This window comes from Microtus oregoni, unplaced genomic scaffold (assembly GCF_018167655.1).
Source record: "Microtus oregoni isolate MIOR12 unplaced genomic scaffold, Mior012 000130F_ref0000022, whole genome shotgun sequence".
Lineage (NCBI taxonomy): Eukaryota > Metazoa > Chordata > Mammalia > Rodentia > Cricetidae > Microtus > Microtus oregoni.
In genome coordinates, this window is record NW_024544773.1 from 1,389,944 (window position 1) to 1,406,948 (window position 17,005).

The 17,005-nt window shown below is 40.0% G+C and overlaps 1 protein-coding gene across 1 annotated transcript in view; it reads left to right on the plus strand.

Moving 5' to 3' along the window:
- LOC121444535 (Nance-Horan syndrome protein-like) overlaps positions 1 to 12,951 on the plus strand; it is a 342,978-nt gene extending 330,027 nt beyond the window's left edge. Inside the window, exons 5-9 of the mRNA XM_041646357.1 lie at positions 1,627 to 1,819; positions 4,934 to 5,065; positions 6,017 to 8,998; positions 9,289 to 9,415; positions 12,336 to 12,951. Of these exons, the coding sequence (XP_041502291.1) occupies positions 1,627 to 1,819; positions 4,934 to 5,065; positions 6,017 to 8,998; positions 9,289 to 9,415; positions 12,336 to 12,951 (4,050 nt within the window). The remainder of the gene's footprint in view (positions 1 to 1,626; positions 1,820 to 4,933; positions 5,066 to 6,016; positions 8,999 to 9,288; positions 9,416 to 12,335) is intronic.
- The last annotated feature ends 4,054 nt before the right edge of the window (positions 12,952 to 17,005 follow it).

Genomic DNA, 17,005 nt, shown 5'->3' on the forward strand with positions numbered 1-17,005 from the left:
TTGTTATTCAAGGAAGGAATCGCCAGCAAAATGAGGTCTCTGGTGGTGGGAGTTTTCTTTCCTTGGTGCTCAGCTTTACCTTTCTCTCTCTCTCTCTCTCTCTCTCTCTCTCTCTCTCTCTCTCTCTTCCTCCCTCTCCCTCCCCCCTCCTCTCTCCCTCCTTCCCTCTCTGCATACAGAAAACTTTTTTTTTGAAAGTTACCTAGGAAACAAAGTCTTTTGTGCTCCAACTTTATTTGAGCTATTCACTTCTCTGGGAATCTGCACAAAAGCTGAAGAGAGAAAGAAGGTTTCAATATTTTACTAAACCGTTCGTGGTGAACACAATTTTCCCAAGGGGGGGGGGGATATCTTAGACTGTTGGGTGTATTAGGGGGCTTTGCGGAAACCTCTGGTAAGGTAAGTAAATGCTGGGGTTTCCTTTAAATAAGGGGCTCTGGGAGCCTACTCTTTAAGGAGCCTTGAGGACAGTTCATTTGACAATACATGTGACCCTGAGCCAATAGTACAGTTTCCAATGTGAAGAAGACTGGAGAGGTTTGTTTTGTTTTGTTTTTTGAATCCCGATTTTTAGGACAGAGTATTATTAAAACCTTACTGAAATAAGAGGAAATGAAATAGTTATTTTACACAGTTACCCATCTCCCTCTGAACTGTTTAAAGAAAGAGAACTGGGTTCAGTGGTGGAAATTGGGTCTTTTACGACTCTGGTTTAGAAAGCCAAACCCAAAGTGGGATGGGGCCTCTTGAATAATCTGGGCCTGGAGCCCAAGCTTGAAAGAAAAGTTAGACGGCATTAATATTTATCATGGGCTTGGACAGACAATTTTCAAATGTCATATAGAAATCAAAGCCTCTAACTCACACAGCTGGAAGAAAAGTTTTGCACAACAAAGCTGCAAGAAAATAAACCAGAACTCTTCTACCAGTCCAAATCCGAAAGAGAAACTTGCTTCCATCTTTCCCTCCAGAAACAGACTTTGAATATTCCACTGTACTTGGATACTGGGGCACATCTTTTCCTTGGCATTTCTGCAGCCATCTAATGTCAGTTAAACTGACTTTATGAAATGTCATTCACCAAAGCTGTCTTTCTGCAGTGCAATTAACTCCTGGACTTTTGATGGCCTCCTGGATTATGTTGGTGGTTTATCCTCCAGGTGGTGTGTTCCAGACTGTCTCCTGTCTCTGGGTTTTCTTCGTAGTCTCTGAGGAATTTTATAGGCTTTTAGCTCATCTGCCTTCATTGATCAGCATGGTCTAGAGCTCTCAAGATTTTTGACGGGAATTTATAGTGACATAAAGATACAGAAAGGAGATTTACCTTTCAGTAGATTAGAGACAGGCAGTTTTCTTCAGTTTGAAGGCACAGGATTTCTGACTAATTTGTCTCTTCTCTTTATCCCGTTTCACCTGAAAAGCATGTTTTGTGGGCTCATTTTTTTTCCTTCTGTACCTCTTCACTATTGAAATAAAACGTCCTATTAGTTCTGTTTACTATTTTCTATGACTGTTTCCTTTGTCTTACATGCTTATTTCTAGCCTTGTTTTAAAAAAAAACTGAACTATGAAATTCCTTATGCATGTAAGGTATGGGATGTGAATCTGAATATATTTTGCTTGCAGTCCCACTCTGCAGAGGATGAAGACACAGATGTCATGTTAGGACAGAGACCGAAAAACCCAATACACAATGTCCCCTCTACACTGGACAAGCAGACCAACTGGAACAAAGCGCTACCTCTCCCAACTCCTGAGGAGAAGATGAAACAGGATGCTCAAGTGATTTCTTCTTGCATTATTCCCATCAATGTCACTGGTATCGTTTTCTTTCTTTCCTTTAGGGGTAGTTGGGTCTGAGTATTCCATGTATTCAGTGTGGTCAAAACCTGTGCTGTTAGCTTCCCTATCAGCTAAGAATATAGTTTTGTTATGAGCAAGAAATCTTTCGTCAACATACAAGTCAGGAGATAATTCAGTATGCTTTTGTCAGGTTTGAACACCAATTTGCATATATTCTGCTGGACTGCTTGTTATGTAAATGATGGACAGTTTCTTTTTGAAAAAAAAAAATCACCAAATAGCTCCTTGGCAGTGATTAATCACATGATAATGATGTATGCCACCGCAAGAAAGAAAACAGCAAAACCCAGGTTTCTAAAACTGCAAATAAGGTCCTGTCGACCAACTAGAAAAAATCTGTTTTTATGCTTCCCTGGATAAAGGTAGGCTTTGCTAAAAGACCATTTAGACTTCTGTATTGGTTTTAGGGATTTTTGATCTGAAAATATTGAGATACAGAGATGAGGGGTGAATTGTATTTAAAACCAGCAAGCTTGACTTCTTTTCACTTTCTGCTATTGTATGCATTCAAAGTTTGCATATTAGTCTAGGTAGGATGGAAGCCTAGCTGGACTTTTCTTCAGACTCTGATAGCAGAGGGAGTGAATTCTGGAGCTGGAGCTTGGAATTTTAGTTATAAATCTGATAGGTTTAACAATGTGATTTGTGTGTGTGTGTGTGTGTGTGTGTGTGTGTGTGTGAGAAAGAGAGGGAGGGAGAGAGAGAGGGAGGGAAGGAGAGAGAGAGGGAGAGTTATATTTGTTCTCAATCATTCTCCCCCCCCCAATTAAATGATCTCCCATTAATGTTTATTAAACACCTATTCTAGTTCCCTTTTACCTTATTTGTGTAATGAAAAATTTAAAATAGCCACGCTGTGACTGATTTCACCTTGATTCCCCATAACTAAAGATTGCAAGTCCCCTGAGAAGCATTTTAGACATTGCTATTATTAATTCCACACAGATTTCTCTCACCTAGAGTGGGGGAACAAATGGACTCGGTATCTGGGACAGATATTATTTTCCCTCCTGAATGAGAGATACTCTAATGCATTGGCCAGTTGTGCCGTGAGCTGAGACTTAATTTCCCTGCTGACCTATTCAACTTATGGGATAAATTGTTCTAAAGATTTGCACTTATCGGACCTCTATAATCTAAATGAGATGCTTTGGAGGAGTTCATCTGCCAAATTGAATCATTCTGGCACCCCTTTAACTAATTTTTCAGCCTGGGAACATCTGACTATTAGCAGCCCCTGCTTTTTTTCTGGTACTGTAAGTAAACTCTTGTTTTCAAACTGTAATGCTGTGATTATGGGCCATCATCTTGTGATTAGGAAAAAGAGAAGATTTTTTTCTTTTTTTTAAAATTTATTTATTTATTAAAGATTTCTGTCTCTTCCCCGCCACAGCCTCCCATTTCCCTCCCCCTCCGCCAATTAAGCCCCCCCCCCTCAGCCCAAAAAGCAATCAGGGTTCCCTGTCCTGTGGGAAGTCCAAGGAACCCCCACCTCCATCCAGGTCTAGTAAGTTGAGCATCCAAAATGCCTAGGCTCCCACAAAGCCAGTGCGTGCAGTAAGATCAGAAACCCATTGCCATTGTTCTTGAGTTCTCAGTAGTCCTCATTGTCCACTATGTTCAGAGAGTCCGGTTTTATCCCAGGCTTTTCCAGACCCAGGCCAGCTGGCCTTCGTGAGTTCCCAGTAGAACATCCCCATTGTCTCAGTGTGTGGGTGCACCCCTTGCGGTCCTGAGTTCCTTGCTCGTGCTCTCTCTCCTTCTGCTCCTGATTTGGACCTTGAGGTTTATGTGAGAAGATTTTTTTCTTTCAGTTTTATTTCAGGAACTCTCAAGATGAAGGCTCACATTAGATGTTAATTTCAAGAGCTTCAATGAGAACAATGTTAATGACATCCATATAACACACAGTGTCTGTAGATCATGTATTCAATAATTATTATGATTCAAATGGAGGATTTAAGTTTTTATTGGAACTAAGAAAGGAAAATATCATGCTTATGAATTCTCTGATAACATTGTAATCATTCATCACAAGGCAGATAGAGTTCAAAGTGGGCCTTGAAACTGGTGGCACTGTGATGCTATACAGCTGACCCAAGGTTTAACAGCTAGGAAAAATGATGAGGTGATCAAATCCTGAAGCACAGCGTTCCAGACTCCTTAGCCACAGCTTGCACTGGAAACTCTACAGTGCATGCTTGTGCCAGACAGAGTTTGAATTCCTTACCTTCCTCTTTATTGTTCTAATTTAATAGAACCACATATAGTGCTACTTAATGTGATTACAGAGAAGAACTAATAATCGTCATGGTTGGTTCCTGCATGCATAACAACAAACAATGCTTTGAAGACAGGGGAGTCTGACATATAGCTGATTGGCATCAGAGGTAGAGCCATTTTAAGTGCAGGACTGGGGACTCCTCTTTATATTTATTTCCAAACCAAAAGCATCCAGTTTATTCACAAGTCAAAAGTAGAGTTAGAAGATTATCAAAAAGAAGAAAACCCTAATCTGTTGTGATGTTGTGTTTCCTCCTCACAGCAGTGTGTGTGTGTGTGTGTGTGTGTGTGTGTGTGTGTGTGTGTGTGTATGCTTAGAGAAGATTGAACATAGGAGGTGAAGGGAGAAAAACTCACAAAGACGCTTTGTGACCCAAAGAAATGGGTTAGGATGCACTAGGTTCACATCTTGGGTACTGATCTACTATTAAAAGGTATCAGTTTCAAAGAGCCCAGAAATAGAACAGAAAATAATACTGACTAAAGGTTATAACCAGGTCAGCGTGAGAGGGTTTTGCTGATGTCCCTCTCTCTTCTCTATATTTCTTTTCATTTTCCTCTTTTGCATCTTTCTTTTGGCTTTGCAAACTGTTGTGGGAGGCTGAATTTAGAAGTAAATCTTAATATAGCATCATTTAAATAAGGGTGAAAGTACTTTCTTATATTTGTTCACAGATTTAATCCAAAGTCTTCCCTGACTTCCAATCAATAAACATCACTGTGTTCCAAGCAAATGAAAATTTGTCTGCTATTTTAAAGGCTAACTAGACCTTTTTGTGGGTTGCAGGAGTTGGCTTTGACAGAGAAGCTAGTATACGCTGTTCTCTTGTTCATTCACAATCCGTCCTACAGCGGAGACGAAAATTGAGGAGAAGGAAAACCATCTCGGGGATTCCCAGAAGAGTTCAACAAGAAATAGGTGTGGCATAAAAAATGTTCATGGTTTCTGTCTAGTGAAGGTGACAAGGAGAGGAAATAGGTGCCACTTTCAACTGCCTTCAACTATAAGATCCCTTAGAAATACTGAAAGTTTTAACTTGTGGTCATTTTAAACTACTGTGTATTTATTTTACATTCAGAAAACGATTTGGCATTTTTTTTAAAACTCTATTCTCGAATATAGAGGCTTACCCTTAGAGATTCAAGCATTCCTGGTGAAATATATCTTGTCATTTCAAATGTCTCATTGCAATGGGAATATGAATAAATATTCTATGCAGTATTTTTGAAAACTCTAACTTCACATGAAGAAAAATGTACTTTTGTGCTATTAATTATTTTTCAAGTAAATTTTAAACATATTCAAATATGGAATCTTAAAAATATATCTTTTGGGATATTTAATTTTTCTGTTCAATGTATTTTATAATATTTATACTAATTTCAAAATATTATGGTAGCAACTCCATGAAAATAAGACTTTGATTTTTTTTAATGAAGTCTATGAATTTTATTCCATTATGTTTGTATTTCAAAACACCAGTGAAAAGTAGTGGCCAGGGCTTTAGATTTTGTATTTCAGTTGTTTTTGGCTTTTGAATTTTGAAATCATGTTTCTTTTATGAAAGCAGTCACTTGTTTGAGCAAATTAATACAAAGAGAGATGATTCATTAAAAACAAAAAGCATATCTTCTCTCAATAAGTATACACGATGCATGTGTGTGTGTGCACAGATACAAATAGGCATGTAGATAGAAACAGAGACAAATGAGGTACAGAAAGCATTCAAACTTTCTCCTAATTTTAGATACTAATCTTTTCTGTAGGAAAAAGTTTTAATACGGTAGCTCAGAGATTTATAAACAACCCTCAGAATGCCTGTTAATCTGCCGATCCGTAATATCTTATAGTGTTTTCCATGTGCCCTAGATTCTGATGAATCACCCGTGGCCAGGGAAAGGAATGTGATTGTGCACACAAACCCAGAACCCTCCAACACTGTCAATAGGAGGTCCGGAACCAAGGACTCTGAATGCCAAACTGAAGATATTCTGATTGCTGCCCCATCCAGAAGGAGAATCAGAGCTCAAAGGGGTCAAAGCATTGCAGCTTCCCTTTCTCATTCTGCTGGCAACATCTCTGCCCTGGCAGACAAAGGCGAAACCATGTTTACTCCTGTAGTGAGCAGCCGCACGAGATCTCGGAGCCTTCCTCGGGAGGGAAATAGAGGTGGAGATGCTGAACCCAAAGTTGGTGCTAAACCCTCAGCATATGAAGAAGGAAAGCCTTTTGTGGGTGACCATGAAAGAGCCCCTAATGATCGTAGTGAAGCTCCAAGCAGCCCAAGTGCACAGGAATGCCAGCCTGCTTTGGGCCTGGCCTGCTCTCAGCATCATCACAGCCCCCAGCACAAGTTAAGTGAGAGGGGGAGGTCTCGTCTGTCCCGAATGGCAGCTGACTCTGGAAGCTGTGACATCTCCTCCAACTCAGACACCTTTGGAAGCCCCATCCATTGCATTTCCACAGCTAGTGTCCTCCTCAGCAGCCACATGGACCAGAAGGATGACCACCAGTCCTCCAGTGGTAATTGGAGTGGGAGCAGCTCCACATGCCCCTCCCAGACCTCAGAGACAATCCCTCCTGCAGCTTCTCCTCCCCTCACTGGCTCTTCGCACTGTGACTCGGAATTGTCACTGAACATTGCTCCAAATGCTAATGAAGACACCAGTGTCTTCGTGACAGAACAGTACAATGACCACTTGGATAAAGTAAGAGGCCACCGGACAAACTCCTTCACCTCCACTGTTGCAGATCTGCTGGATGACCCCAACAACAGCAATGCAAGCGACAGTGAGTGGAATTATCTCCACCATCATGACGCATCCTGCCGCCAAGATTTTAGTCCTGAGCGTCCAAAGGCAGATAGCCTGGGCTGCCCAAGTTTCACAAGCATGGGCACCTATGACAGCTTTCTGGAAAAGTCTCCTTCAGACAAAGCAGATACTAGCTCTCATTTCTCAGTGGATACAGAAGGATACTATACCTCGATGCACTTTGACTGTGGTCTCAAAGGTAATAAGAGCTATGTCTGTCACTATGCAGGCCTGGGCCCAGAGAATGGTCAGGGTGTAGGAGTTCCTCCTGGTCTTCCGGACTCTGCCTGGCAAGACTACTTAGACCACAGGAGGCAGGGGAGACCAAGCATTTCTTTCAGGAAACCAAAGGCAAAGCCGACTCCACCTAAGCGTAGCTCATCGTTGAGAAAGTCTGATGAAAACACAGAGATTTCTGAGAAGAAAGAACCAAAGATAAGCAGTGGTCAGCATCTGCCTCACAGTTCCAGGGAAATGAAGCTGCCTCTTGATTTCTCCAACACTCCTTCTCGAGTGGAAAATGCCAATCTGCCTGCAAAGCAGGACTCTCCTTGGATAAACCAGAGTGAACACGCTGTTAAGGAACCTCAGTTGGATGCTACAGACATTTCACCTTTCAAAGATGAAGGGGCTGCTGAATCAACTCACTATGCAGACCTCTGGCTTCTAAATGACTTGAAAACAAATGATCCTTACAGATCCTTATCTAATTCAAGCACTGCTACGGGTACCACAGTTATCGAATGCATCAAATCTCTGGAGAGTTCTGAATCCCAAACATCCCAGTCAGAATCAAGGGCCACCACCCCATCTCTTCCTTCTGTCGATAATGAATTTAAACTGGCTTCACCAGAAAAGCTGGCTGGCTTGGCATCTCCATCAAGTGGCTACTCAAGCCAGTCAGAAACACCAACCTCCTCTTTCCCAACAGCTTTCTTTTCAGGTCCATTGTCTCCTGGAGGTAGCAAAAGAAAACCTAAAGTCCCAGAAAGGAAATCCTCACTACAGCAACCGTCTTTGAAAGATGGAGCCCTGTCATTGAATAAAGATTTGGAACTTCCGATTATACCTCCTACCCATCTTGACCTAAGTGCTCTTCATAATGTTTTGAACAAACCATTCCACCACCGCCACCCGCTGCATGTTTTTACTCATAAACAGAACACAGTTGGAGATATGCTGAGGTCAAACCCTCCGCCGTCTCTTGCAATCACACCAACGGTCCTGAAATCTGTCAACCTTCGGTCTATCGGTAAGTCTGAGGAAGTTAAGCAAAAGGAGGGCAATAATACAGATCTCCCCGGCTTAGAAGAGAGTACTGCAACAGTAGCTTCTGCGGCTTCTGTATCTCCAGGTAAAACAAGGCCACACCCAGCAAGGAAATCAGTATCACGCCAATACTCCACTGAAGACACCCTCCTGTCCTTTTTAGATGCCTCTGCAGTTGAAATGGGGCCAGAGAAGCATCTGGAAAAGAACCCTACTTTTGATGTGAAGACTCACTGCGATCCAGAAACTGTAACCTCAGCTGGTAGCAATCCTCCCGATTCAAGTGTGATGAAAGACCAAATACAGATGGAAAGTGAGCTTATTCCAGAAAAGATAGCAAGTAAAAACTGTGGCTATTCAACAGGGTTTCAGAGGGTGTCTGCTGCCCGCCCCATTGATTTGGGCAGTAAAATGATGCAGTATGGAGCTAGCCCAGATGGAGTCCCACAACAAGGACCGAAGGCACCCTCTGGAGTTGGGGAAGAAGGTGTGAAACTGGAATCTGTGGATGGAATCACACTTCAAGCCAACTCATCAACTAGAGTAACAGACATGAGCAGTCACCATAAGCATCAACGAGCTTTGAGCCGTCACCACGACAAAGTGCCTGTGACCATCCGCCATGAGTCAGAGATGTCAACTATAAATTCATTCCCTGAAAAATGTTCTGAGCAGGAAAATATTGCTTCAGGTATTTCAGCCAAAAGTGCCTCTGACAACAGCAGAGCAGAGGAGACCCAAGGAAGTATGGATGAGACTTCATTGAAAGGTCAGTTAATGATACCTTTGTTAGGGTGGAAATGTGTCCTATGGTGGTTCCTGCATTCCCTGTAGTTCTCTCTAGCCCTGAGTGTCGGTTTACCTCTGCCATTTTTTTTTCATTTATTAAAACAATTTAGAAGAAACCTATTGTTATTTAGGAACTAATATTTGACAGATCTCTCTCTCATTTTAAAGATGGTGGTAAGGTTCCTTCTATCTGGTTGGTCCTGGCATCAGGGAAACAGGGAGGTGAGATGTATAGCTCCCTCCTAAAGATGTTTCTGTTCTTGTTTGAAGAATCATCACCGAGTGATGACTTCATCACTTCACCTCTCAGTGAGGACTCTCAAGCTGAAGCTGAGGGTGTGTTTGTGTCTCCAAACAAACCTCGAACAACTGAGGATCTATTCGCTGTCATTCACAGGTGAGAGAGTTGGGCCAATTTCCTAGAAACAAAAGGCACAGAAAAGAATTTGCTTCTTGAAGTGTCTCTCCTTGAATGAAAATATGGGGAAGCATTTTGTATCCATAATACACACAACAAAACAAAAGCAACCAAGGAAGAAGTATCTTTCCAAATAAAATTCATAGAATTGTATGCATGTTTGAAAATATGAGTCTAGATAGATAGCTATAGCTAGATGGACAGATATATAAAGTTCAATTAAGAGAGCCCAGTAAGAATCACCGAAGGGGAAATACTGGGTGATTCCCCCAGGAAAGATATTCTGAAACAAATTTACCTGTGAAAACAATTTATTATTAAATGACTTGGAGTGAAAACCCAAATTCAAGAATAACCTCTGTTGTACATATTACATTTTGTACTTATTTACCTATGCAGTACTAGAAATCAAACTCAGGACATGCTAGGAAAGCACCCTACCACGGAGTTACACTCTTTAGCCCTGGCTTTTAAGTAATCCCTCACGTCTATAAAATATGCTCAAAGCCGTAACCTCACACTAGCTGATACAAACATATGTTGATTTACCAGAACCATCTGAGCCCATCTCAGCTCGGAACAACTGAAAACTGCTCTCTTCTATTCTTTCTCTTTAAAAATTGAATTTCTTTCATGGTGCTGACTTTTATCTCCAAAATGAAAGGCCATAGCCCATGAATAGCGGATGCTCTCTGGGTTGCTTTCCCAGAACAGGGTTGTGCTTTTGCTGGCCCAGGCACACTTTCTCTTTTGTACCTTTCTAACCTGTGGCCCATATAATCATTATAATCAGTGGCCCATATTTGTAACAATCCATTCCAGCTGCTGACCAGAGAAACAGAGCCAGAACTCATCCTTGAAAGCCAACTCTTAGCCACTGAACCAAATGATGCTAAATGTGCTCTTTCCACTAACATGAGTCCTTTCTTCCACCTGGCCTTGGGGAACCGAGACGCAATTCCCAAAGGATAGAAGCCAGGGTTTATCTTTCCCTTTTCACAGACTCACCATTTGGGAAATAAACTGTTCTCAAGCAGGGCTTTTTATTATCGTTATTGATTTTTACTGAGCTCTACATTTTTCTCTCTGCTCCCCTCCCTGCCTCTCCCCTCCCCTTCAATCCTCTCCCAAGGTCCCTATACTCCCAATTTACTTAGGAGATCATGTCTTTTTCTACTTCCCATGTAGATTAGATCTATGTATATCTCTCTTAGGGTCCTCATTGTTGTCTAAGTTCTCTGGGATTGTGATTTGTGGCCTGGTTTTCTTTGCTTTATGTTTAAAAACCCCTTATGAGTGAGTACATGTGATAATTATCTTTCTGGGTCTGGGTTACCTCACTCAAAATAATGTTTTCCAGCTCCATCCATTTTCTTGCAAAATTCAAGCTGTCGCAAGCAGTTTTTAATCTCTCTTCCCGCCCCTCGAGCTTCTGCTTTTGAAAAGGGTTCTCTTTTCTGGTAGTGCTATTTCATTTGGTTTTATTTTTCTCAAAGAAGGAGCACTGCTCTTTCGCAACTGCATTTTCCTAAGAGTTCCATTAGTAGCAGCCTCTGTGTATACTGTAAGCAGTCAAGCTTCCTCACAAACAGGGTAAGAATCACCAGTTTATGTTCTTCAACTACAGTTTTTCTCTAAACGCCAATCATATTCCTCTAACCCTCACAATGTATCTTCAAACCCAGAACAAATTATTAATTTGCTATGTAAGTTAATGAGCCCTCAAAGAACCATGTGATGTGTCTGGAAGAGTGGGCAGAATACACATTTGTAGAATTAGAAAGATATTGAATCAGAATCCTGACAATGCTGCTTCCTATGCTGCCTTGAATAAGTTAAGCATCTAAACTTAACCTCACATATTTGATTCTGTTGAAAAATCATTTTGTGTCTAGAATACTATAGATGCTGATAAGACCTGCTATATGAAAATTCTACCTTCAGGTGACACCAAGAACAGATATGTAAAAATATCAACCACAGGGGTTCTCTGAGCACTGTCACACTCCTCTGGAATCTGGAAGGGCAAAGCTCACGTTTTCCTTACCACACAAGGTTTTATGTTGGTGAGAACACATGCCACCAGAGTCAGGAATGACTAAGTTAGGCTGAAGACTCATCGAGTTTGGGCGCACTTAATCCAAAATAAGATCAATAATTCCATGATCAAAATAGAGGTTAGGTAGATTTAAGGAGTTTGGTAAACTTAGATTTGTATTTGTGGAGGATTTGCCTATTTATTTCTATCCCAGTGACAAGAGTTATTTCTCTATCTTGAGAGCTTCGGTTTTATAATATTTTAAGAGCTGCAGAGATGGTTTGAGTTTTCAATTCCTCACAAAGAGTTGACTTACTGCTTGATACACTATTGCTGTCCGTGAGTAACTAAGGATTACTGCATTTGCATTCAAAAACTGATTTATTTTAAAAGTCACTAAACTAATTTTTCATGTGCAGTGAATTAAAACGACTTAATTTGTAAAATGTAGGTTAGTCTGTAGCACGAATCTCCACTATTCATCATTGAGGCCCATCAGGTATCAAGCTAAGGCCAGTCGTGTCCCAACGATGCCATTTTTAATTGCTGTACTTAGTATTATTTGGAAGCTTAATGTTGACGTGAGAATATTTCTCTGTATTTTACAAACAGATTGAATGAGAAAAAGCAACAGTCTTGCCCCACATTGTAAATAGAAGTTGGCAGTTCCCCCCTCCTCCTTAAACTCTAGGGGAGCAAGTAATGAATCTTAAGCTTCCTCTGTATGGTGCTAATGCTTAGTATCCTACTATATAGGGTGCTCTTTAAATATAATAGATATGGGAATCAGATGGCAAACTTATTAATTCATAAATTGTATGTGGACTCAGATTTTTACCCCATTTTCTCTTTTCTTAAAAGATCCAAGAGGAAAGTCCTTGGAAGGAAAGATTCTGGGGACATGTCTATTAGAAGCAAATCCAGGGTTCCCCTTGGCAGCAGTAGCAGCAGTGCCAGTTCTGTTGCTTCAACCGGCAGCAATGTGACATCTGGGACTAGCCAGAGGTCTCCTGGTCTCATCTACCGAAATGCCAAAAAATCCAACACATCCAACGAAGAATTTAAGCTACTGCTTCTCAAGAAAGGCAGTCGCTCTGATTCTAGTTACCGCATGTCTGCCACCGAAATCCTGAAGAGCCCCATCCTGCCCAAGCCTCCTGGAGAGTTCACTTCAGAGTCCTCACAGAGCCCTGATGATACCCACCAGGGCACACCCGGGGCTGAAGCGCTGTCCCCTCTGTCCCCGTGCTCTCCACGAGTCAATGCAGAAGGGTTTTCCTCGAAAACCTTTGCCACCTCAGCATCATCCCGGGTTGGACGTTCCCGGGTCCCACCTGTGGCCAGCAGCAGCCGCTACAGTGTCCGCTGCAGGCTGTACAGTACGCCAATGCAGGCCATCTCCGAGGGAGAGACTGAAAACTCTGACGGGAGCCCACATGATGACCGATCCTCCCAGAGTTCCACATACTTTGCCTGAGCCAAGCAGACCTCAGATGTACAGCCCCTTATTGTTGAATGAATTGTGTGATATCGTAGAGGAACTAACTGGGAGAAGTGGCAACAGGGTGGGGGAATCGCATCGTTGCTTGGCCATGAGCTTCTACATATGTGCTGGAAAAACAGAAAGTGATTGAGTCATTTCTTTTTTATTAGTTTTCATGTTTTAAGTAGCAGTTCTGTCTGTCGTGGTTTTCTTTAGCATAGTTTGATTTACCCGATCTCATTCGTTGTGATAATAAAGAATACAAAAATATCTAACTTTCTTGAAACCTAGACAAGGTTTTCCCAGAGCTGCCTATTGTGAAAATAAAGCCCTCACTGTCATACTTTAAGAAGATGAAATTACTCTGGGGGTTTGGTATTTTTTTACATTAAAATGAACTAAAGCAAGATTTAGAAGAAAGAACTACACATATGTAAATACCATATTTTTGATAAAAATGTGTAAATAGATTTATCAATGATGAGTGGACAAGTGGCCAATTATCTACCACACACCAATTGTTTATAGGACACACAAAATATAATACCTGTATTCTGTGAATACCATTTTCATATCAAATACCATGTTTAAATGTCCACCAACATGATTTCTGAGTGATAAACCTCAAATATGAATTTAAAACTGGTGAAATAATGGAAATATTGAGGTCATGTACTGAATTGTGATTAACTTAAAATAACGAATTCAGACCTAATCATTGTTGTGACAAATTGTAGCAGAAACAAGCTAATCTGAGTTTGTGGCTGTGTCTTGCCATGTGGCAATTTGAACAGAATGAAAAGCATGCTTTTGATCATTTTAACCAATGAGAGAAATCATCCTTCTCAATGCAAAGAACCCCCCCTCCCAATAGCGTTAAACAGTGTCCTTTAGAGTCTAATTTTTTTTTCCAGTGAATTGCTTTAAGAAGAATGAGTAGAGAAACCAGTAGTTAATTTTAGGTCATGTTTTCTATAAGGCTACTGGGGACAAACAGTCATACTCTCATGACTATACTCATTAAGCTTCTTGATTAGCTCCAGGTTCTTAAACTAACAGAGATAGAACCTAAGCATGCCACAGAGCTATTGAATTCTCAGTAAGCACCCGCCCTGTGATGAGTTTTCAGCGAAGCTTTTTCTCTGTGCTGATGAGCTTCATGCTACCTAAAACTTAACAGAAGTGACACTGTGAACAATGTCGTTGGGAAATGAGTATGTGTATATGCATTATTTATATTCACTCTTCACCTGGGCATGGGGAGCAGCTCTGGTTCACAATGCTACATACAGCATTTTTTTTTGGTCTGATTTTATTAGAACTGCTTGATGGCAAAAGGGGAGGGTGGTGGGTGGGAAAAGAAACGTCAGGGCAAGCGCCCTGATAAAATGAAGGCAGGGAAACAAGCTGAATTACTTGAAATTACTTGAATTTTCTTGTCTTAAAACTGAAAAAAAAAGTATAGAAACAAGTTGAAATCTGCAAGTGGTTCTCACACCTCTGATTTTAACATGAACTGATACTAATGTTTGAAATCATATGTCAGAAATATAAGCACCTATGTACTTAGAATAGGTTTTGAATGGAAGCAGTAGAAATTAGAACTAAGGAGAAAATGATCTGTGAAAGACAATGGCAGAACACACCAGGGTTACCAAGCAATTGAGAAGCAGCTGGCTTTATGCTTATGCAAGTGGTATTTGAGAAAGGAAGATGTATGAAAGGATTAACTCACGATAAATGAAGGAGAAAGTATGGTCTAAGAAGACACTGTCTTTCAATAGAAATTCGTGATAATATTTACAGATTAAGAATTAAAGAATCTGTTGTCGGTGTTTTGTTTGTTTGGGGGGAAATGTCTGGCTTCTTCTATTATTTGTTTTTACTACCAAACTGTGTTAGTTAATTTCTTGTCATTCTTGTATGTAAAATGGGTGTTGGGGGTGGAGGGGTAGAGGAGGAGACTGAGAACTGGGAGAAAGAATGAGAGAGAGCTAGAGCGAGAGAGCGAGAGAGAGAGAGAGAGAGAGAGAGAGCAAGAGCGAGAGCGCAAGTGTGTGCTGGGGATAGATAAACTACCTGGTAAAGGGTTTGAACATATACAAAGTGTTAAATTTTTGTTAAAAGAAAATGTTGGGGATTAAATGAAATTTGAGCATCATTTACCATTGGAACATGTAACTCATTAAAAAACAAAAACAAGCAACACACATACACACACAACCAGCATGGTTTGACATCGTGTGGGGTCATGAACAAATCTGTCTCATGCTTTGAAAGTACATTCCACAAAATTTTAAAAATAAAAGTTTTTAGACAAATGTGATAAGGAACCATCGTTTTCAGTCACAATAGGTGATCATTTGTAATTTTCATAAAAGCAGTTCGTTTGCAGTATGGCTTTTGTGTAGGTAGGGGGTTTTTTAGTGTGAAGAAAGGTATGTGGGTTTTAAAAGTGATTCTAAATCTTGAATAGAAAAACATAAATTGGCTTTAATAAAAATGTCACCTTTTATTATTGACATTAATTTAAGTAATCATATCATATATTTTTAAAATACATATTTGACTTGAATAGTGAGGCAATAAGGTACCGTCTATGTGATGATCACAGAACCACCCTTATAATATAGTTTTACTTATTTTGTTTACTCTAAAAATCTATATCAGAGTTTCTCTATTTTGTATTTCATAGATTTAAAGAAATCCCAAATAAAGACGGATTTTAGATTCACTGTGGACAAGAATATTGAATACGAAAGTTTTAAAAGCAAGCAAATCCTTAAAAATTAGTCTTCACAGCTTTATAATATACTAAACAAGACCAAGACGTAGGGCTGTCTTTAACATCACTGTCAGCTTGAAGCAGGGTACACACATTAGCTATTGTTTAAAAAATAAAAACAAACAAGACCAATTGAAACTTCTTCTGTTGTTTGCACTGATGCAATTTTTTCTTCTTCTGTGTTTATCCAACATGGTTATGTTGTGTGTGGGAATTCTGTTTTACTTTCTTGCTTTTCTGGTGATTCTGGTTTGATTTTGCTTGTTTTGGTTTTGGCTCAGTAGAGGACATGGACTAGTAGCAAACAAAATACACCGTTTGCTCTCGCCAGTGAGTACAATCTCTTTAGTGGTGGATGCTGAGAGGATAAGAAGGTAACAAAGCTTGAGATAACAAAGCTTGAATTCTGAAGGTTATGGTGTAACTATTTTGGTACTAGAACCAGTTCGTGCTGGCCGAAAAGACAATGGTTTTTGGACTTGCATCCATTTTGTATTTTTGTAACATTTGTAAATATGAACTTTTTAAATTGTTGCAAAGATGGTTTCTTTTGTAAAATGTTTTCAACGTTTACATTCAATCCAAGCCTTTGTATATTTTAGAGCTGTGCAACACTTTAAGTATTGTATTTATTTGTAGGAAAAACGGTGACAGTTTCATTGTGAACCCCTCTCAAAAAATGTATCAGAACAGTTTGATTCCCTAGAAAGTGTGTATAGAGACTGCAAATAAACGTGACTGCAATTAAAGAGCTGCGTTGTTTCTTTATTGTTATGTAACTATAGTTGGGAGGTTTCACAAGCAGGAAGTGTTTTATAGGCACCCAAATATAAAAGGGGTTTATTAGCAGGAAGACATGTTATCTATAATGGACACTAATCTAGCTTCATTTTTAATAGAGAACAACATATGTTCAATACTCAAGCTACTTTGTGGTTCCTTTCTATACTAGATGAAGGTTTGTGACTTTTTTTTGAAACACTTGACTGCTTTGTTTCAAAGTTTATTATACTTGTACATCCAAAAGCACTAATATATGATATATATATATATATATATATATATATATATATGGTAAATTGCCACTAGTTAATGTTACATCAACTTTATTATATAGCAAAACTCCTGTATCATACACTATGTGCTTTGAGCGCACTAATGTGTATACTTCCCAAGAGAAGCTCATTTTATACTGGACAACACGCAACACGACTATGATTTAGCTTGCACAAATAAGTAAGTTATGTTACTTACTTATTCATG